The following is a 24927-nucleotide window of genomic DNA, read 5'->3' as shown; positions in this document are numbered from 1 at the left end:
CAGTTATATGGTGTCTTATGCCTGTCGATCGAAACAATTGATTTAACTAATTTAGATGTTTACATATTTTTAATTATATGTGTGAAATGTTTACGGCTATTATGTAGTACAACCTATCATTATGTTTTTTAATAATTGTTTATCCACATGCAATAATTTGGTTATATTATACAGCTTGGTTAAATAATTATATGAATTTTTTTCGTCATATTATAATAGTTAAAAACAAAGGAAGTGTTTTTTTATTATACCTTAACAGAAACTTGAAATGTACAATTTATTCTAATAATGTTAAAAGTTTAATGACAACGTGATCTTAGTTTTAATGTCTTTGAGATTTAACTCGCGATAAATAATTTTAGTTTTCTTTTATAGTAATTTGATTCTGTTTTTGATACAGATTTTTGTAGCATTTTAATTATAGTTTATATAATTGCATTATATTTCCAAAAATAATTTTTTGTTGTAAGGAAATATTATGTTGTTCATTTCAGTTTCTTCCATTTTGCTTCCTTATAGTTTCAATTTATTTTACATTTTCTTTCACCTCATCACAAGAATGTGTTTTTCTGTTAAGATGTACTTTATTATTGTTACAGATAGTTGGCCTATCTTTGGTACCTCAAATCTTCCAATTTCTTAATGATAGATGTCTACTTGGCTGAACTAAAACACATATTGTTCTTATCATTAATACCCTATATTCACTTGAGTTAATGTCATATCATCCGTTTTATTATTATTATTTTTAATGAAATAATTTGCTTTATTTGGAATATTGCCAAACCCTACATACATATTAGTAGGTAGTTTCGATTTTCAATGCAATGAAACATTCATTAACACGATTACTATAACAGATCCCGGGCATTAATGAATCGTTAATTTAAGGTGAATGTATGATAACCATCTACGAACTGGTATTTACATTCAAATATATTTATTATAAAATTTACATTTTTCCGCCATACAGATTGTCCAGCCATTTTAGTCCTACATTGTATATGTATATATATTGAGGATAGCATGGCTTAACACCTTGCACGTCTGATGTTGTACTATGTAAAATAAATAACATGTATAAGCGAAAATAAAGGAAAGGTATAGAGGGTGAGAATGAGAGATATGAACGCGTGTAATGTTCGGGTTTTTGTTTTGGCCTGGCTCCATATCTGTGAACTAAAACCCAATGGTGGTGGCTTAAAACCAAATAGTATTTATTATTTTCTTGGTCACTGCGTTTTATCAGAACATCATTGACCAATACACTATACACCCGAGAGATTTTTTACACGGATTAGAACACGTTTCAGATTTATTGGTCGACCGGAAAAAATGATCATTATGACGTATTTGATGTTGTTTAGACCGCCAATAATGTTTATCCGCTCACATAGGGTTATGATGAAATGTTCTTAGTACACTAGTACAATTGACAGGTAGCACCCGTAGTAACCTATAAAGTAGCACCCTCAAGGTCGACGTAAAAAAACACATGACCACTGGAATTCACATCTTTGGTATTTTTAACTGTACTGGTCGTCCGTTTATTTGTCCTGGAAAGTAGATATTTTCTTGCCTATTCTGTACTATCATATTTTGCGTACTATTAGACTCGTGCTGTACACTTATTATTATGTGAGTACATGACCCTTATTGATTAAGATCGATCATATACATGAGGTTAAGTTTAAAGCCGTTACAAACGTTTTTTGAAATACAAATCAGTATGACATTTTTATTTTTACCTACATTCTTATGATTTTGAAGAATAAGAAATTATATACAAGTATGTATGCATATATATTTATATCAGTCATGAAATACTATTAACCTTGTCCACCAGTAATGTATAGTATACATAGATCTTGAGTTTCTAAATCAATAGTTTCTTAAAAATTGTTGTGAAGTTAATTTGTTTTGATGTACCCGCAATAATTATCATATTATTGCGTTACATACTATCAATTTCTACTGCAATGTTTTCAAATGACTGAATGATTATTTTCGCTTCACTGAGTACGTGTAAAGGACAAAGCACTGGAAATAAATGTACCTTAAGTTTTGTCGTCATGATAATATGTTGAAGTATTTATGTAGTTTTTTGAATTGTATTTTTAACTATATAGGTTTATAAAAAGCTTTTTTTTTCATTTCTCATATAAGGACGTTAATGCTATGCTTCGAATGTATGATGAATATAACTTTTAACTGAAACCCGAACAATGTACCACGACTGTAACAATTTAACCGCAGAGAAAAACAAACGATTTGTATAAAATCAAATTACAAAATATTATCTATTCAGTCTTCAACTTAGCTATTTTAAATCATAAGGAAATATTGGCAAAACTTCATTGCTTTCTTTATAATTTCACTGTCTAGACATTTTATGAATCTGCACAACATAATTTTTGTGAACACAAAAATTGATTATAACATCGCCTTTTAACATGCATTGTGTATAGATATTCTATTGTATATTTATTGTTTTTAAGATGACTTGCATTGATTAAACAGTTGGCATACCACATACTCTCTATTTCACAATACTATATTATATGTATTATTGTATACTGTCTTTGATAATTTAATGTACTCTGTACAATAACATATCTTTTTTTCTACATCTTTTTATACTTGTATTGTGTACGTTTTCGGTACTTTTATATAAAATTATAATATGCTTTATAAACTTTATAGCAAACAATAGTTAGGCTAACACAGATCTATAGAAATATTTTGCGCTTCAATACTATCAGTTATGTGTAAATTAAGTAAATTAAGTAAATTTATTTTACAATATTCGTGTACAATAATCTTAAATAATCGTGTTATTATTCTTTTTTTTTAAATAAATAAATAAAAAAATAGGCAAGCTTGCGTCAAAATTGTAAAATTCAATGCACAAGTACATTTCTAAATTACTAAGTAAATAACAAACAGAAGACTGAAGGTCAACATTAATTGGATTCATCATATAATAGTTAATAGGCTTATTTTTAAGGTGTTAGTGGAGAAATAAGGGATATAGAATCATATTTTAAAACGAGTACAGCCAAAGCTAGACGGAACTTAAAAAAGTTTAAGAGAAAAAAGTTTAGGGAACATTAATGGAGCCAAAAATGAAATAACAAAAGAAATAAGGAATAATGCTGACGTTAGGGGAATCGTATTAGTCATGCAACAGACAAGGCATTTTTAACATATGATACTAGTCGAATAGCTTTAGAATTTGCGTTGAACAAGTTTTATCTGAAAGTTATCAGCTACGGCACCTTTAGTCCCAAAAACCTTAATAAAAAAAAATGCTTTACGACACAATGGGGCTTTGTGAAGAAGAAAATGGAAACTTGAACTCGCGAGAAATAATTTTAACAAAATCAAAGATTTTAAAAGAGACTTTTATGTTATTTTATTTATACGAGCAAGGATACAAAATGAAGTCTAATTTTCACTTTTTAAAATAAATTGCTAATATTTTCCATCCCCCCCCCCTTGGGGCAAGTGTTAAGGATTTTGATTAGCTAATATCAAGCTATTGACACAAAGTACCTTAACAAAAATATAAATATATATATTGACCCATTTTAACTATTTTTTGGAAAGTGATATCCTTATATAAATGAACTATTTTAAAATTAATAAAATATGTGCGTTTTAACCGTTGAGAATAATTGTACCTAGTTATAAATTTTAAATAACAAAATATAATGAAGTATGTTTATTTTTTACATGAGAAACAGAAACTCAATGACCAAAACTTATTAAACTTTTTTTCACAGAAAGTACTTTTAAAAGAACGATTTCCGATTGTAGATGTAAATTCGTTATGGTGCATCTATAGATACACAAAAAGTAAAAACACATGAATGTAAAACCAATTTATATTCTAAAATCAGATCCTCATCGAAATCTTACCCCATCGGTTAGGTTGTACAGTGATAAATGATAACTATCTTTTGAAAAATGGTAAGAAGAAAATAATACATTGACAATGTTTAGGTAAATTACAAACATGGTTTTACCCGGTGTTTAATCCTATTACCATGAATTATTTTTCAAGTATATTTTCCGGTAAAATACTTATCATGAGCAACAATAATAATCAGGTTTTAAGAACGTAGTACTATTTTTAAACACGAACGATAGATCACTGAATAGATTAAATCCATTCTATTCAGTGATTTGATATTTTGTAATCTATAAATGGCGGCAATTAAACTGCATCCGGAATAAAATAAACCAAGTCTACTAGAAATTACATGTGATACACGTGTGGTATACACGTAATTTGTTATAATCCGCTCATAAATCGGAATAAAAACGAATATTTGAAAACGATTTTTAAGCCTAATTTTGTACAATGTATATTCGTTTTTCCATGGTTAGATTTTAAGATATTTAATCGGATGATTCAAAAATAATAATTTCTCTTTTATTATTTTTATTATAATAATATGTTCTATTCAGCAATGACATATAAACAAAATTTAATATATATTCGTGCACACCCATGTTTGTTACGCGTTACAAAAAAAAATGTGGTAAAATGAAGGTTGTAATAGTACAGTTTAAACTGCATTGCTGTATGCAAGTTGTACGGTTATAACCTTCGGTATAAGCGTATTTATCGATATGCGTTATTGGTCAATGCTATAAAGTAAATTATTTACCCCAAATATGATGACAAATATTTACTCGGGTTTTAAGTTAATTTTCGGACACTGAGCTGTAAAAAACAAGTGTACATTACTGATTAATGAAATGAAAATATCAACGTATAAACAACCTCCAATATTATATTATTATTTATTGGAGTTATGAGTTGTGTATTGATGTATTGATACTACTTTTATTGTATATTAAGTATAATAGTTTAGTGGTGGGTTTAATATTTATTATAGAACAGTGGAGTTTGTGAGAAACAGTTGCAAACTTTTCTTTGTATAATAAGTGAGGAACGTGTATTTAAACTTCATGATAGATTTCAATGTTTTACAAATTCGAATTTTAGATTACGAAAGTTTTTTTGTGTTTGAATAATAGTCTTGAGTTCATAGATCGTGCGAGAAGGGATTCTAGATCCAGTCTTGATGAAGTCACATTTCATAGTACTATTTTTTATTAAGTTTTTTATACAAAATTTATATTCAATAAAAATTGATTTTTATAATTAATTATAAAATATTTTAAATATCTTGTAAATCGCAATGCATTTAGTAATTTATTCTATATATTGTTTTAAGTGAATCTAACTTACTCTAGCAAGTATACTTGTAATACAGACACTATCTTATTCGCCAGCCAATTTTTCAATTGGAGAAAATACTTATATTTTTAATCTATTATAACTTTATTAATAAAATCAATAGATAGAAATTTGAATGTTTAATATTCCATTTTACATATTTTTATATGAATAGATTTTGTGAATTAAAGCAATCCACATTGAGCCTAACGAGTAGGCGGGTTTTGAAGTATTTTTTTTTTTTTAGTATGTAATTTGTACAATATAAGTAAGAACTAAGAATATTATAGTTGTTAATTAATGGAATATGTTTTTGTTTTGATATTTGTTTCAGGTGCTTATCACAGTTTTTGGCGTATTGCTAGCGAATTCAGCTACTGAAACTTATCTTCCTTCGGATTGGGCAAACGATTCGCATCGTCAAAGCAATAACAAAAGTCTAAATCAAGACTGGTGAGACTTTCTTAATTAATTTTGAGCTTTTTTATCCTCTCGTATTTGTTTTATACATATGCTATAGATTTATAAATATGCTTTGAATTTTAATAAATAATATATTAGCAATTTTAGGATAAACTAATTAAACATTGACGCTAGAGTTTAAATTTCAATAATTAATAGCAATCTAGAAATCTAAATGTTAAATATTTTATAATTTTATAATATTGTACAATTACGGAAATAAAAATTGTCCAATAAGAAAACTAAATAATGTAGTTATGAAATAAAAAATTGTGTTTTACGTTTAATATATCATCATGTAAAATATCCTAAAAACCCCGCGACATTCAAAATTATTAATTTCACTAGCAAATAGTACAATGTTTAATGCATTATTAAAGAATAATGCATTTCATTTTCTCTTTTATTTCTTTAATAGCGTCTTTTAATGTATTTTTAATTAGTTAATTATTTTCTCTTTCTTTGGTCCCAAACATAAATCTAATTATAAATGATTTTTTTTTTTTTTTTAAATTTAAGCACAAACTATTTATTTCTACAATTATAAGCTAAAAATTAATGTGTACAAACTGGAAGATATTTACAAGTATAAATGATGATTATTTTATTTAATTCAACTATCTATGTAATAATACATTAAAATTTGTTGGGTTGATTTTAAGTAGTAGAATTGATTATAAATAATATAGATAGCCCACTAGCATGTATTTTTTGCTGCGCGTAAATTGTTGCCGTTGTAGAGCGCTTTATACTGTTTTTAGTTATGGCGGTTAGTACCGTGAGCGCTGACGATCGACGCGCACGCGCAATACTGCCAGGAACCACCTAGTGCGCTTGCGCATCGATCGTCAGCGCACACGGTACTAACCGCCATAACTAAAAACAGTATAAAGCGCTCTACAACGGCAACAATTTACACGCAGCAAAAAATACATGCTAGTGGGCTATCTATATTATTTATAATCAATGGTAGTAGACATAAATATTATGTAACTTCATTGTTACACATTTAATAAAACGAAATAACTATTAACTTACATTAATTTGTTTATTTATGATATACATTAGTATGTCCATTATTTTCATAAGGTTTGCTGTTTCTTTTTTAATGATCAAAAATAGACCCTTTGGTTTTCTGCTGTAGTTCAATATTTACGTGATCCAGTAATATAGTATAGCACATTAAAATAAGAAACATTAGGTTTTTTAGTGTTTTTTTATCACAAAATAAATCTAAGAATTCATAATCCTGTGGGATGTAACTTGCGTACATTAAACACGATTTGTATTATCTAATTTGATACATGATTTGTATTATAAATTAAAGTCAATAATGTCAACCTCAAGTGCATGATGTATTAAAACTTTAAAAACATTCGCTTTGTGGATAATATCCATAATTTATCTTGTAATAATTGAAAATCACTGATCAACGATAAAAATACTTACCTCGAAAATATGTTAACAAAAAATGTTGTGTTGTATAACCTCCGTTCTTGTCTCCGAAAAGAGAAATATTGGCCCCTGTGTAGAAGACAAATTTTCATTCTATTAATTTGAATTTATTATTTATTTTTAACTCAAATATTTTGAATCACATTTAAATGAAGTGTTTTGGTACGTATTTAAAACATACTTTCAAAGTTTCTCATAAGTGATCGCTTTACTATGTAGTAGCAAAAGTAATTTTATAACAATCACAGAATTGTTTTTGATACTTAAAATCCCTATAAAAAAAAAGTGCTCTTAGTAAACGAATGCGTTTGTGAAGCTCAAATATGTCGTGCACCCAAGGGTCAATAATTAACATTATTGACTTTATATTTACAAGAGAGATAATACAAATACAAATTGTGTTTAATATACATCATCATCAAGCTTAACAGGCCTTTAAGGCCCAACGCTGCCATCATGAGATGGTTTCTTGACGAATTTCGCTTCCGGGACGGGTCGTCAATCCGTCACCGGAGAGAGGGATGGCGGTTCCTTTTTATCGGACGATTGCTCGCCCAGCAAACGGAGCGCCTGTGGCCGAGTGTTGAACCGGCGACAGTGAACGCTAATACACTGCCGCCTTACCCACTCGGCCACTCCTCCTCCTATCATTCGTTAAATTCGAAGAGCTATACTAGTCAAGTTAAGTTCTGTTAAGTACATAAATCGAAATTTGTAGGTCAGTTGGCGAAGAAACGTCGTCGTCATCGTCTTTAGAAGTGGACGTAGCCAATCACCGGTGGTTGTCCAGTCATAGAAGTCAAGACTACTTGCTAATGAGACACGGCCACGAAGACTGCTGCCCTTCGCAAGTGGAAATGATCGAACCAAACGGTGGCAGTAACCCCCAAGGGTTGTACGTTGAGCTTTACAGGTAAATATCAAATGATCATGCACATTGTTTGCAAATCGATTATAATGGGTTCATCATTCATATTCTATATGACGATGTTTTCAAACGACATGAATAACATTGTACTAAGTATATATCACTGCAAATATAACCACTGTATTTTGAGATAATTATTTTTTAAATACCGCATTTGACAGCAAACGGTTTGGTCAGTTCACCATATCGTTGTAAATGTTGCGATAGAACCTAATCTCAACAACGGTTATAGGCTATAGCATATATTATGAGTGTATTGTAAGTCGGAATACTCTTGATTTTTTTCAGAGGATTTTCGGAACATCTTTCTTAAGCTTTTTCAAAAATTAGATTCGATCAGTAATTATCGAAATTACAAGTAAACAATACATTTTACGTACTTATTAATATTTAATTAGATATTTGAACACAAATATTAATATTTAAATACAAATATTAATATTTAAATACAAATATTAATATTCAAATACAAATATTAATATTTAAATTAAGTAGTTTTGCATAGGTTTATTTTGTAACATGTTTTAAAGTTTGCTTAAAAATGTATTATTAAATTCCATGTATTTTCATGTGTGAAGTTTATTATAAGATCAGGTAGCAGTAGAGAGCACTAAACAACCATTATATAGATAATTAAAAAATCAAAGGAACTATGACCAACCATAATAACAATCATCATGTCTAAATTTGATGAAGATATTATGCTTATTTTATGGTTTATCTTGTTTAATAACATTATATGGCAATTGGCACTTTACATGCATACTAAGAAGTAAATGTCTTCTATAGTTCAGACAAACGATAGCGTCACCGTTCTTATATATAAGACAACATTGACATGTTCCACGCTGATGGTATTATCACGTCTTTAAATAATTTAATTGTTTTTTTTTTTTTTACATATTTTCCAATTGAACCAATTGCTTCAGTTTAAGTATTAGACCTTTCTATCTTTTTTCAACTATCTGCTACAACTAATAGTATGATGGCATGCACTTTTTCATTCTTTAACATATTTATTTCTTTTAAAATTTTTAACAATGTAGGCTTCTTAACTGTAACACTTTTTTCTCTTGACTCACTTTGTATTAGTTGGTTGAGCAGTTTTTTTAAAAGAGGTTTTTGAACTCCCTTGTCATATTGGCCTTACTCTAATCAGTGAACCACCGTCTTCGCCTTCATGATTGTTGTTCCGGTTTTGAGCCCGATCTTAATTTCATTAGCTTTTTCAATGAAATGTATTATCAGAACTTAATGTTTCGTATCTCTTTGCTTAATTATCAAATCTATTTTATTATTTTCACTTCTGTGCGTACTAGATATCTTTATGACAATCGCACATCTAAGTTCTAGTCGTACATGTACATCCGAGGCATATTAGGTTAATTCCTAACCGATTTTATTCATGCGTCGGGTCGTACGACAACCTCCGTTAATTAATGCTAAACTTAATTGAAAGGGTCTGTGCAAAAATCAGATGTCGATATTGTTTTTTATAGAAAAGTTATCCACATTTTAATGCAAAATAAACTAGTTATTTTTTTCGCACCACGGAAAAACATTGAAGTTAGATATGTTTTTGCGGTGTATTGTAATACATATAACTTATCACTTATCTTGTGTCTCTTAACTCTGATATCTCATCTCTTATCACGTATCTATTAGCGTAACGTGAAAATGGCGACATGAAATTCCTTGTTTCCAGTCCAATAACATATCCATGTTAAAAGAGTACTTAACCATTACTTAAAAATGTAGAATTTTTTCCCACCGCAACTGTAGTAAATAGGATAAAACATTTTCAAAACATAAAGCTGTCATGTTTTTGTACTGTCTCCTTTCAGTTAGGGTCCGTTGTGTTGTTACACACGACGTTACTCCAAAGAGTTCCCTAGCGGTTGATATTTCAAGATATTAAAAGAAAAAAAAATTACATAAATATTTAAATTAATTTTTAAGCAATTTAAGTAATGTATTATATGTTATACATATTGTAAGCTAGGTAGGTATCATACCTAATAATCCAATATTTTAATTTCTGAAATGTGACTATTATAATAAATAATAATAGTATGCAAGAAACCTTGATCTCCTTTTGAACGTTGCATAAATAACCCTTTAACGATATGTAAACAAACATATTTATTTTACACTGTCATTTATTTCATTTATTTTTGTTTTTAATATTAAATATGTTGATAGATTTAAAAGACTTTCACAAAAAAAAAACGTTTTTGAGCTTTGCTATTTACAAAGTATAAAAATAACATCCGCATGTTTTTCGAACGATAAGTATTTTTTTTTACTATTTTAAGTGTTTTGGTTTGAGGTTTATATAAAATAATATTTTTTTTTACTACTGTAGTAAATTATACATTTATATTATTTTCCCTTTGAGCTCTTCTAATTACACGTTTATTTATTTTAATATCCATTAAGTAAATAGACGGTGATAATGCATCTAAAATTCATGAATATATTTGTATTTATTTTTTATTTAGTTTAAAAATAATCTACGAGATTCGTGGAAATTAGAAAGATTTTGAAATTTTCTATCATTGTTACTAACAAGGTGCATTATTCAAGACATTAATTGATAACATAAGAATTCATTATAGTTATTATTTTAATTCGAATTAAAAATACATTAGCGTATATGTATGTATGCGATACTTAAGTATTTCATAATAATGACTATTCTGTCATTTACTATTAATACGATTAATTAACATGTAAGTACAATATAGTTATTATGTTGATTTATTGTTGTCTTTATGAAAACAATATTTTATGCGTGTTATTAATTGGCAACTAATTAAGTGCTAAAGTAGTTTTCTAGTAGTTTTCATTGCCGGCAATAGAATATTATAAACGATATTGGCTTTTATTCAACTACAAACATGGAAATTCAGTTACCATAATAATATTGTAGTCTTAATTTAAAATCTAAAATAATTAATCATTGCGAGTAAAATATTATGTGTTTCGTAATTTGTATTTAAATTGAATTAACATCACTTGTATTTTGCTACTGACAATTAATAAACATATTCTTTTTCTATACTTGTCAATAATAGTCAGATGCATTTTGCAATACAAAATATTATTGCATTATTGGTTTTGAAATTTTGAAATATTTAATTGCTTTCAATTTGCATTTGAATAGTAGACAGAATTGTTATTTTTATTTATAAAACGCATATAAAATTGTAAAAAATCATACATATATTTTATATAAAATAAATTGTTAACACTTAACTCTTAGATTGAAAATCTTATCTGTTTTTTACAAAAGAGATAAAATTAAATACTTGTACCACAATAATAAGTCATATTGGCTATTGGTTGATTAATGCGCATTATTTGGAAAACATTTCACAATTGTAAATAATATAAAGTAGATTTCAGGCATATAACCGTGGTCGTATCATTTTTTGGCAAACATTTGATACTGCTACATAATTTAAAAAATACCATTAGAAATCACGCGTATTGTAACACTTATTTGTAACTAATAAGTGTAGGAACTAGGAATACAATAGCATTTCAGAAAATAAAGTTTTATAATAATAATAATTCAAAGATATCGATATTTTATTGTATACACATTAGTAGTATCGGACACATATTATATACATATCATTTGTAGTATATTATTGATTCTCAACATAACCTTCGAATTTAAATTCGAAATGGAATTTCCGCCGCGGGCATTAATTATGCTTATTCTGGATGTTAAATTTACAATTATATTTTTGTAAATCGACGGTAAAACTGCCCACAAATTTACGATTTCCATTTACGCTTCAGCATTATTTATTATAATTAACGCTATGAAGAGATATAATATTGAAAACAAGTTTAGATGCAATGGAATTGCTTAAATAAGTATACAAATAAATTTAGTAATTACTTTTATTACTTCCTTGGGTATATTCATTAATCATTATGCATTGAACTGCTAAAGGGATTTTTTTAAGTGCGGTTTACGTGACGTTTTATTACTTACATTTAATATTAATGTTAAAAAAAATCTTATTATATATTAAAATACGTACAATACAATTAATTTATTTTATATAAAATTATTTTCTTTATTTAATGCAAATATAGAATTTAAAAATATAATATACGTTATTTCATAAGGTGTATTTGGTGCTTAAAATATAAGCAATTTATAACTCTTAACTTAGTAAGGAATATTATATTTCATTATTTTAGTTTTGGTTCTTAACACAAATTATTTTATAACCTTAATTTAACATAACAATTAAGAAATAAGTAATTTATAAATTAAATTTAAATTTACTCCACTTGATAACTGTTAATATTTAGTATTGTATCAGATAAAATAATTATAATAAATCAACGTTAGATAAATACAATGATAGAAAACCACATTTTGGGTCCGTATAAATTATTTTCTGCTTATGATAAATGAAGTTGTAGGTAAAAAAAAAAATCATACGAAAAAAAACACTAAATTCAATAATATGAGTCGATGACGTTTTTATTTCTCTATCACATAATCATACTGAATCCTGTGTTATGACAACACAATACATCGAACACTGACCATTTTTTTTTCGACATTATCAGCACAGTGAAAACCATTCTATCAGAATTTTTCAAAGGTGTACCCCGCATTCAAATCTATCTCCCCCCCCTATAATATAATATGGTAGTATTTTAAAGTAACGTAAATAATATATTAAAGATTATCGCATTGTCTGGTTTATTATTTACTGTAACTATATTAACTATTAATTGCTTTTTAAATTACAAATAATAATAATACTTATAGTTATTTCAGTCAAATGTTTTTATACTTTTTTTAACTACAGGTGTTTTCTTTTTTATACATAAATATCTACATTGTTGTGTCGATAGAAAGTTGAAATAATCCAAATTAATTATTTGACGTCATTAACTAAAAGCCAATATTTTTTATTGTTACTATTTATTCTTGATTCAAATACATCTATCGTAAAATTAATTTGTCTTACAATCATTCGGGTTTTCTTATAATAAACCACTCGAATAAAATTTTAATGCTATGTTAAATTGATGGAATTGTTGTAATATCATAATATACTTTTCTAGTCTTGACTTTCAGTTTATTTATGTGTAACACACGTATAGATTAATAGATGAACAGTTTTTGTGGCAAATATTTGACTATCATCTTCTGTATATAGAAAATGACAAATTTACACGAGTGGGTTCGACTGTTAAGATACTTAGTACATTAGCCAATTAACGTCTCAAGTGCACTTATCACACCTGGGCACTATGCGGTCGATATAATGTTACCAAATGTTCATGAGTAAATATTAACTTCATGTTATGTTTTCGGCTTTTATAGCGACGGGACGGACAAACAGAGATTCTACGAGGTGTCGTGCAAGGAGGGTGTCGAGGGAAAACCTTGCTTGTTCATGGAACGCAAGCTGCACAACCATTCGGTTTGCGAGCAGAGGTATTCGTATTCGTACGCAATCGTCCGTGAGGGGAACGGCCGTCATCACCATAACACGTCGAACGGCGGGGTCAACAAGCAGTTCCCTTCGCTGTTCCCCAACGACAACAACGTGTGGAAGTTGGACTACATCCAGGTGCGCAGCGGGTGCGCTTGCAAGGTGCAGACGCCGATAAAAAAACAGAAGCAGAGAAGGAAGCAAAACAAGAGGCCGCAATGAAGCCGGCCGGCCGCCACCGCAGGATGGTCCAGCACGGTGTGTTCCGCGAGTCCTAAGATAACAATATTTTTATTGTTGTTGTTGTTATTACTATTACTACTACTACTACTACTACTACTACTACTACTACTACTACTACTACTACTACTACTACTACTACTACTACTACTACTATTATTATTATTATTTTTATTATTTACTAGTATTTCAATACTAATATTATTATGCGAAATGTTATAAAAAAATAACCCACAAAAAGCAAAGAAATATTTAGCCAAATGCTTTGACTAAACCATATTGGGTTAGTTGGGATCACGATGTTGGTTTAACCTTGAAATTATAATGTAGTGTATGTGATAACATAAATATTGTTTTACTGTTCTTACATTTTTATTACATTTGGTGCAAACTGCTATTATAATCATTTGACGTAGAGGAATTTCATAAAAGAAAAACTTGCTATTATATACGTTTAAAATTACTTCATCTAATCGCGATGCAAACGATATTAACTTTCGGTTGTCGCGTGTAGATTAAAAACAAGTGTTCTGAAACGAATATTCTGTCGCTAAAACGTGTTGACGTGTTAACTGCTATGCATTTTAAATAGTATTTGCACATTTAGGCGTTTCTAACCGCTGACTATGATCTATAAACCGGATCAAATCTATCGCAAAAGCACGCCGATGTCGTCGATCAACTTTTAAGTTAATCTTAATCAAAACAACAACAATAACAATCATAATAATACAAATATTTTAACACTAATTCCATTCCCTCTTTAAATAAATATGGGTGATAACTAGGTACTATCTGGCACGATAGCATGTATATCTGACATGCCACAGATATTCACCCTTATCGGTTGTCTTATAAATTTGTTTGTTTGTTCTATGCATCATAATCATTTTTTAAATTATTATATTTTAAGTATATGTATTTAGTCATTCGGATGTTACCTTAGGCTTATACGAATATATAGGTAATATTATATATTAAGTATAATCATGACTGCTGCGCACTGTCCGCGAATTTCGTTGACGAGTTACCTAAACTATTTCGAATGCATACAATTTAAACAAATGTATTTTTATGATTTTAATAAAGCACTGTATATAATATTTACCTACGTAACCATTCACCAATTGCATCCAGTCGATTACCGGCAATAATGTTAATTCTGTATTTCTGTATAATTTATATTACGTATTAACTATTTGTTTATTATTATATTGTAATGTACTAGATATGTTTTTATTCTTTACATAAATACATTTTTTTCTTTTGTTAATTATTGTTCCGTATCATAATAGTATACTGTAAAGTTATATATATTTTGTATATTTTATGTTGTTTATTTATTTATTTACTACTTAATGAAAAATATTTTAATACATTTTAAAACATGTTTTTTTTTCCATTTGTACTTTTGATGTTTCTCAATACATTTTTGTTAATTTTATACACTAACGATCCATTAGACTGTTTTGCCACTATTGCATCACTTAAGTATTATGTAACTTATATTACGTCATAATCCATGTCAACCTTATAAAATAATGTATACGAATACTTAATGTATTCAAGATAAATTGTAAATTACTGCTAAAATTGCTTTTATAACTGTTAAATGTAATACCAATTTGATTATATTCATAAAACAAATACAACTTGTCTATATACCGCTAATGTTTGTCTACTTTACTATCCTCCATACTCAGTGGCGTAACTAGAGATTAGAACGCCCTACAGCAAGACCTTTTTTCGCGACTTTGTTACATATTAACGTATATACAGGGTGGGGCAAAAGATATGCATCGGTTTTGAAGGGCTGCAAAAAAAAAATATTTTCAACTTAAAGAAATGAGGTTTATACTGTTCGATTCAGTAGACAGTCTAGTTTCTGACATCAAGTTTTAAAGATTACATCACTAAGATAGCACGCAGGCCAACCACGTCTCCCCTCAGAGAGACCAGGCGCTCAGGGAATATTTGTCTCAATTTCAAACCCGCCCGCTTACCAGATTTGAGCATTTGCGACTTTTTTCTTTGGGGATACCTAAAGGAAAAAATTTTAAACATCGTCCACACAACTTGGAAGAACTTAGGATGAGAATTAGGGAGGAAATAATAGCTATATCCATCCGAATGTGCCAACAAGCGGTAGAAAACTTTAGAAATCGCCTTCAAGAGTGAATCGCTGCTGACGGTCGCCATCTTAGTGGTGTAATCTTTAAAACTAGATTGTCTACTGAATCGAGCAATATAAACCTCATTTCTCTAAGTTGAATAGTTTTTTTTCTGCAGCCCTTCAAAGCCGATGCGTATCTTTTTCTCCACCCTGTAGTAAACCGTACAAAAACGTCCTAAATTAGAATGCATCCTGGGGCTGCTTCCCCCCCCCCTTACCCACGGTAGCTACACCACTATCAAAAGTATTCTTACAAATTGATATTACTAGACATTAATATTTTTCAAGAAATATATCAACCTAACGGATAATAATGGGTTTTTTTTTTGTCGAATACAAATAATAAAATTATTTCATTAAGAAAATAGTTTTGTCAAATAATATTTTTTTGTTTTTTCTAATTAAAAACAATTTTGCTGTAAACGAAAATTTTTTGAAAAATGCAAGATTTTTGAAAACATTAAATTTTTTTAGAAAATTAAATGTTTTGTAACATAGTATAATTTTTTAGAAAATACCTTGGGAGTAATTTATTTTTAGTTTACATTGTTGATCTTATAAGAAAACCAGGAAACTTAAGACACTCGTAAAATAAAATCCCATAATACTCCTGGAATAAAAAAAATAGTTAATTTTAGTCACGTAAGGTGAGCAAAATTTGTATACATTTTGCAGTTTTAATGAGTATTTGTATTGTGTTTTTAGCAATTATTAGTAAATTTACCAAATATGTGTAATATTGCTTAATTAATTAGACGTGAATAAAACAAATTAATTTTCTACTAAAAAAAACATCATATAATCGTCTTAAAATTCACATTAATCTCACAACATGAACGTATATATATTATTTAACAATTATAGAACATAATATATAATACAGCATTTATTGGCGTTTAGTTCAACCTTCTTGTGAATCAAGAATAATATACTATACTACTTATATAAAGAATAACACGTCTGTATTAATTATTTAAATTAACTAGTTACTAGGTAGATAGACACTGAAGTTCAAACGACATTGAAGATTCAATACCTACTACTTTTTGCTAAAACTGATATGTTCACTTTGTATATTCTGTACAATGTTACCATACCAACTAAACGGTTGCATTTTGAACCGTAGGTTGATTTTAAATAACTTTACTTATTTTTATTTCAAATAGTATATAACAAAATAGATTTTAAAAGTTCCTAAAACAACATGACAACAAACGATACGGATTCGGTGAAAAGCAACGATTCTTCTTTGGACGTATTAAGGTTATTCAAAATTCAGCCTAACCATCACTTTATCACCAAGCAGGACTTGTCCAAAATTTACAGCAAATTACCAATTTCGGAAGTGGTAGACACTAGTAACTGCGTAATCAACCATTATTACACTTGGAATTCACCGAGTACTAACGCTCCTTTTCACAAGTACATACAATACGATTTGTCATAAAATAATAGACAGTATAAAAAAAGACAATCACTTTTAATTACATAGTAATTTCATCTTAACTCATTTTGGGTGTATTATCAATACATTTTCGGTTTATTTTATAATAAATAACTTAATAGTTAAAAGTATTTGCGAAATGCATTTATTTTTGTAGACATTGTTAGGCCGTATTCTTGTAATACTATTATTGAAAAAGGCTTTTGATATGAGACATTTAACGATGTAGAACTTGAAGCCAGTCTTGATTAGTATTTTTAACTCTGTGTAAAAACTATATGTATGATGTGTGTGATCAGTGATGAAGTCTGATATTTATTGATTAATGATTTAATTTTCAATAATATAATATTTAAGAGGACGTCACGTTTATCATTTTTAAGGTAAAAGCAATTGTCTTTTGAATGTTTATTTAAAACTAAAACTATATGTACCTACATGTCAAAGACCCGTTCAAAAAAACAGTATGTTTTAATTTTCCAATTAAAAATCACTCATCAGTTTGGAAAAATTTTAAAACTACCAAATATACTACAAACAAATTAAGACGGTTAAATGCGTTTGTGGAAAATTCTATTATGGTATTATATTAAAGTATAAAATCTTAGCGATTTTTTAACTGCATTTTAGTTGCTTAATAATTGAAAAAACCAACACAAATCTGACAGTGTACAAACTCTTTTTAAATAGTTATAGAAAAAGACCGAATTAAACCATGTCGAATAAAAACCGTAGGAGTTTTTCCCGCGAATGGCCTTTTTTAACTAATATAGCTCATAATATAATATAATTTAAAACAATAATATTCTATAGAAGTTTACATCAGTAAAATTTTGTCATAAATCTATGAAGATGAGACTTTTTTTTAATAGATCTAAAATCGATAATGAGTAAGCCATTTAAGCTTTGTAGATTATAATATACTCTTTATCATACAGCTTTAACATAAATTAATGTTTTTTTGTATTATATGTAAATGTGATTACTTGGGTCCTGAAAATGTGGGGAATAAATGAAATAACTGGTCTAAATTGTTATCTTTCACTAATTGACTAATACATTTATTTAATGCCGTGCACTTGATTTTATAAATTGCTGTCCTAACTACAATTTTATAAAAATGTGTTGCATAGTACTTTTTTGTAACAGCATACCACAAACATATTAATACATTTTTGTATTTCATCGTAAAAAGTTAATTATTAGTATTTCACTACGTAATTGGGTATTACACTGATAGTTATGAATTATAATTACAATGATGGTATGGACATGCTATTTTGTAACTAAAATAAAATCACGATTAAATTTATAAATTATTAATTTTTAAAATTTTTTTTAAAAATTTAAACAACATTTATATTTATATATATATCTAGAGTGACAAGGCAACTACCTGAATTTAGCTTGCTAACCGCGTGTTGGTGCGATTGTATGCAGCCATGCATCCGCCACAAATATTCCTTTAGAATGTTTTTATATTTAGGGAGAGATCAGATATTATTATGTCATTGCATTCGGCCAAAAGGGCATCGCGTTCCAACAGTTTTACCAAGTCTCATCGTGTTCGAGACATCGTTTCTATGTGTTCGGATGTGGCAGTAGCACCTTGGGCCCCTGAAGAATACTCGTACTTGAAGGACGATACCGAGCCCAACGTGGACACCACCCAAAGACATTCGCGTGATACCGCCGAAGAAATTGCAATTCCCGAGTGGATGATATCCCCAGCGAGCAACATATCGAGTTCTTTATTAACTGATGCAGCTCAAGACCACCAGCAAGTCCATAGGTGCGAGTCGTGCGAGGCTGTCGACGGACAATCGGACGTGAGTAACGACACCGAATTGGTAGTCGGTCTCAAGCACTCGGACAAAAAACAAGCCAAATGGAAAAGAAAATTTAGCAAGATATTTAGAAGGAACAAGTCGAATTCAACGACTGTACTTGGCCGACCGTAATTTTGTTGCTTATCAAAAACAATCGATAATGTTAAATATATTCCACATTTAATTCTATCTAAGAAGAATTGTTATAAGCAGAGCAGCGCCTGAGTGGGGAGGAGGGGGGGGGCAAACTGTGCTAGCTCTTTGCTTTATTTATAACTTAATTTCATTCTCCATACCTTACATGGTATTCCCAAAAATATAAATGTGGTAGATTATACAATGTGTTAATGAATGAATCTAATGTATAGACTATAGTATAAAATTATTAGGTAATTAATAGTTTTTAAGGTTAGCGTAAATTTATACTAGTTTTTTTATTTGATATCGATTGTACAAATAGTTTCCTATTTGTATTAGGTCTTAAGATAGTCGAAAGGTATAGTTAAAAAAAATATATGACTAATAGGGAAGAGGGGGGGTACACTAGATAGGTGATTATGGTCTGTTAAAAACCCGTTCTTGAATATTAAGAGAATAGTGGATATACTAATGTTTGATATTTAGGAATGTGGTTTTTAAAATGTTAAAAAAAAAATCTTCGTCCTATATATATAACACAACGTTATATAATACAATTAATTTTAATTTCGATAGTAGACACAATTCAACTTAATGACAAATTCACCTGATACGTATTTAATAATGTTGTTGAAATTAATTTGAGCTAATAATTAGTTGCAAGTGTAATAATTAGTAAACTTTTTTTTTAAGTAAACGAAACTGTTCTTAAAAAATAAACTTCCACAATTGAAAAATGTTGATTAGCTTAAATCTGTAATAACTGTGAATAACTGTGTAAGTCGATTTCAGTGATTTTACAGGGGAGCGATTTTAAACTTGAAAAAAACCTCTTGGGTACCTCTAAAGTATTTATCAATGTAAGAGGACATTCAAAAATCAAATGTTTTTAATTAAATCATACAGAAATATGTAACAAATTTATATTATAGAACTAAAATCCAATTATTTTGAATTCAAGTATTTTTGTAAAAAATTGTATTCGTTAAAAATAATACCCTGAAGTTTATAAAAACTATCCTGATATAATATATGTACATGATCGAAATTAATAAAATCCCTTTTTTCTTAAATATTGCCTATATACAACTCCTTATAGATATACAAATATCTATTTTCTCACTATTAGTGTGTAGCATTTTTTTCCTATTCACAACAAGCTCTTAACGTTATCAACATAATTTTTTTTAAAAACCAAGAAAGTAAAATCAACATTTATAAATACAATTACATAACGCAGCGCTCTTCAGAGGAAATAGATAAGTAAATTTTTTTTTTTATAAAAAACAACAAATAATTAAAAATATCTAATTCTATAAATTATAATGATATTTCCATAAACCTACTTTATATAACAGTTCGGGAAAATCATTCTTATTTTAAAGTTCGTATCTACATAACTAACTCATTCCGTTATAATATTGATACCTATAGCGCTACCTGCTGTTTAACTAACAATAATAACGTATATGTTATCACACAGATTGTTCTGTAGATGGCGCAAGTTGTGTCCCATTGTTACATTATTTTTCCATTATAAAGTAAGGCGCAGATTATTATTTCATTGAAAATTACTTAAAAGTTAAAACTAATATTTTAATAATAAAATTGATTAAAAAATCAAATTGATTTTTTTATTACTACATCGAGATCTACACAATATTTGTAAATTGTATTTATGTAATCGTGTCCAGAGCTGCAATCGAATGCGAATCATTGACAACCGATAAAATTGTCGTAGATAAAACAAGTCACGTGCCACAGAATAGAAAAGACACCGGCGATTTTTCCGCTGAATTTATCTCAGAACTTTTCTCCTCTACTATACACACATGTATAAATATTTATATGTAATAGCAGTATTATGACCTAAAGTCCACTAGGCACCGCATGTTGTGTATTTGTAAACATAAGACGTGAGTGAAATGTAAACTGTTGTTTTGGTCTTGCTTTTTTATTTCTTTTTCAATTTGAAAAAGAAACACAAATCTAGGTTTACGTCTAGAAAAGTTTTTCTTAGAGATACTTATTGAAGACCGAAGGTAAATAAAAAGTTTTTATAGTTATGACCATCTAATATTTTATTATATTTTAATATTTAATATAAATACAACTTGAATATAGTTATCGATTTATGGGAATGCGTGGTTACTGCGGTCACACATCTGGATACAAGTAACGGACAACGTCACTGAGAATACCAGAAGTGAACTGTAGTCTGACAATTGCAAATTATAATGCTGAAATTTAATTAGTCAAATCAATTAATGATACTATAAAATACAACAAAAAATGTAACTTAAAGTTAAAAACGAACTATAAGCTATGACCTATTGTTAGTTAAATTACATTAAACCAACAATTTTTTTATAATACGATTTTATTTGACTAGGTTAAAATTCTTCAGTTTTTTTCTGAAAAATATTAAGGATATTTAGGCACCTCGAAAGGCTAACTGGTCAACTTGTGTAGTGGTGTGCAATGGTAAAGGAGCAGAAACCGACGTAGACCACCACGCACAAACTTCACTAATTTAGGGGCGTTATACATTTAAAACGAAAATCTCCATAAGTATAGAGGAATGTAAGTGTGCTCTTACAGACGAACAATATGTAAACGTTTTTTTTAGAAATAAAATTATAACTTAAAAATGAATGTATCAACTTGTTTAGTTGATAAGTCACAATAGATCCTCGATACTTTTAAATGTGTTATTTAATTTTTTCACTCGTGAGACTTGATATATTTTTAAGTATCAAAATACAATTGACCGATTGTGCCAGACCATTAAGTCGACGAATCACTCAATTTAGCAAAACAATTGAATAACTAATATTTTTTAATTTTGATAAATCCTTAACGTGATCAATACACTGGAAGGACGTATTTTATTTTGTAGTTATGTACAATAAAAATTTATCACGAGCCAAGATTAGCGGATAGTATGATATGAGGGCAATGAATCACAATCATAGCTCAGAGATCCATACTGGGGTTTTTATGGGCAGTAGGTACTGGTTAAATCGGAGGGTTGTTGATTGACTTGATTCTAAATTGAATCTTGATTCTTGAAATTTTGTTTTTGTGACAGGATTTGTTATTTATTACAAGAAAATATTCAACTATATCTATATTCTTTACCAGCGAAAATGTTTCTAACATTAAAATATATACAAAGGCGTAATTTACCGATCAATTTTGAGGGTTTCAAGTCAAGTGTTATAAATGTTTAAAAAACTACAATTTAAGTAACTATTTTTTTTTAGGGGGAGGGGGGACACTAATATGGTTTCTCTCATATTTGCATCGTTAATTAAGAATTAGCTATAACACTTCAGGAAAGTTCCAACCTCTCTCCCGGATCACTTCATTGTTAACTATACGATAAAGACGATGCAACAGAGCGATTCAATAAATTTATCAACCAGACTTTTTTACTTTTTGCTTATTTATTACCTATAGGCCTGCAGATATACATGATATTTAGTATAATATAATAACTGTTAAGGGTAACATGTTTTGTTTTATTACCCTGGTTATTATTAACAATTATTAAAATCAAATCGGTATGGATGTAGCAGTGTGGCGACTACCATAGAAGTAAACTGCAGTAGATCAGATATGGGATATCAGATGTGCGTTAAGGACGACCAACTCCACGGCAATCCAACGCGGTGAATGATAATTCGGTTGTTGGGCATTCCAGTCCTGCAGTAATATGTACCCAACAGTGTAACTCTATTTGTATTGTGTTGTTATGATTCCGAACAACCTAGTCACGACGATTGTTCGGCGTACCCACACTTTTGAAGTTTTAAACTAAACCGAAAAAAACTCCACTGTTGTTGTATACTAAAATACATAATATAAATATATATATATGTGTGTATTGATTTATACTAAAGGTACACACCTACGTCAATCTCTAGGCCTCGCAGACGTGAGTGTTAAATAAACATTGTTACTGAGTCGACAAGAAACGGATAAATATTTCCAAGACGCACACGAACGCCATCGATATCGTCGCCGTGACTAGACGATATCTTTATATAATATGTACTATCACAACACATTGAAAAAATAACAATAACAAATAAAAAATAACAATAAAAAAAAATACAAACTCATTTTTACACCAGCCCTACGATTGTTACACGGAAGACCATCAAATTTTTTAGTATTAACTGAATAAACGAACGCTTATAAAAAAAATAAACAACTTATATTACAACTCCTAATTTTAAATTTTTTTATTTTTAGCGATATCGAGTTATTTACAGAAAAAATCTATCAAGTCAGCTTCAAATAAAATTATATTTTATAGCCGCATTATATTATTATTATTATAAGATGTACAACGAAGTAGAGATCCAAGACGGTTTTTTGTTATTAAGATAAATTACCTAGTATTTAGAACAACTGATCAATAATTCCAAGTAATTGTCCCTTTTAATTAGCTCATCTAGATAATTTTAATGGTGTATTTTTGGTTTAACACTATATTTGAAACTTCAATCTATTATAATCCACTTGCGGTCAGCCTATATAATTATACATATCATTATAAAAAGTACTAAATATATACTAAGAAAATACCGGCTTTTAGAACGAACAGCTCGAGTGTGTATTTATCGGGCACACTCATTTTACTAACGAAGTGGATTCAAAAAGTAACGCGAATAATTTTTTCAGATCAACGAACTAAAAAGTTTTTCCCCCTTTTTTTTGGCGTTTACACAAAAATAATCAATTATTGACGCTTTGTTGGTTGCAATGTTCTAAGAGAAAAAAGAAAAGGAAATAATAAATATATAAATAAATACAATTGTACAATTTTGTATTCAAATAATGCGAAACAAAATAATTTTTATCGTCGTCTAACAAGCCCTCTTTTGTGTCCGTCGTTAATGAATGACTTTGTACAACTCATTATAATTATTATTTATTGTGATTTAATGTTGGTAGTAAAATAGCAGCGGTAAATTTAGAATATCATTTTAATATTTTTTAACTTTTTTGACTTTTCATAAATTATATTATATCAACATAATTGTTATGTAAAAATGGAGTATTGTACGAAATGAAAATATTATATAGCATGTATAATACGCACACATGTATTTTATTATAATCATAGAATTATACAGAGTAATTAATTAAAAATAAGACACTAATGTCTCTTGAAATAATTATTTAGTGTTTCTATTTGAAAGTAATTTTTTTTTTTAATTTTATAATAAATTGATAAAATTACTAAATATTTACCAGTTTTAGTATTTTTCAGAGCTCTATCAACTTTTAAAACGAAAGTGGTTAAGTATATATTTGATTAACTTTTTAAATGAATACAATTTTACTGAAAACTGCGGCTGGTCGATAAACAATCATTAAAGTTTAAATATAGGATATGAGGAAGGTTGGAGTGTAGTATTATTCTTTTCTGCGCGCATCAAGCTATCACACTCAAACTCCGGTTCTAAATTTTAATCTTTAATAACTTAAAAAGTAATAATCCAAAATTCGTTATCGA

The 24927-nt window shown here is 28.6% G+C and overlaps 1 protein-coding gene across 1 annotated transcript in view; it reads left to right on the top strand.

Annotated features, from left to right (window-relative positions):
- LOC126838302 (uncharacterized) overlaps nt 1–15484 on the top strand; it is a 57670-nt gene extending 42186 nt beyond the window's left edge. The window contains exons 4-6 of the mRNA XM_050572626.1: nt 5586–5704; nt 7887–8081; nt 13462–15484. Coding sequence (XP_050428583.1) covers nt 5586–5704; nt 7887–8081; nt 13462–13795 — 648 coding nt within the window. The 3' untranslated portion in view covers nt 13796–15484. The remainder of the gene's footprint in view (nt 1–5585; nt 5705–7886; nt 8082–13461) is intronic.
- Nucleotides 15485–24927: the final 9443 nt, after the last annotated feature.

The sequence above is a fragment of the Adelges cooleyi genome, unplaced genomic scaffold, assembly GCF_023614345.1.
Source record: "Adelges cooleyi isolate 19-005CV unplaced genomic scaffold, UGA_ACOO_1.1 ACOO_flye_CR_arks_rails_tigmint_CR_PRNA_30, whole genome shotgun sequence".
In the NCBI taxonomy this organism is placed as follows: domain Eukaryota; kingdom Metazoa; phylum Arthropoda; class Insecta; order Hemiptera; family Adelgidae; genus Adelges; species Adelges cooleyi.
The sequence above is the reverse complement of the archived record's forward strand: the minus strand, read 5'-3'. Positions and strand labels throughout refer to the sequence as shown.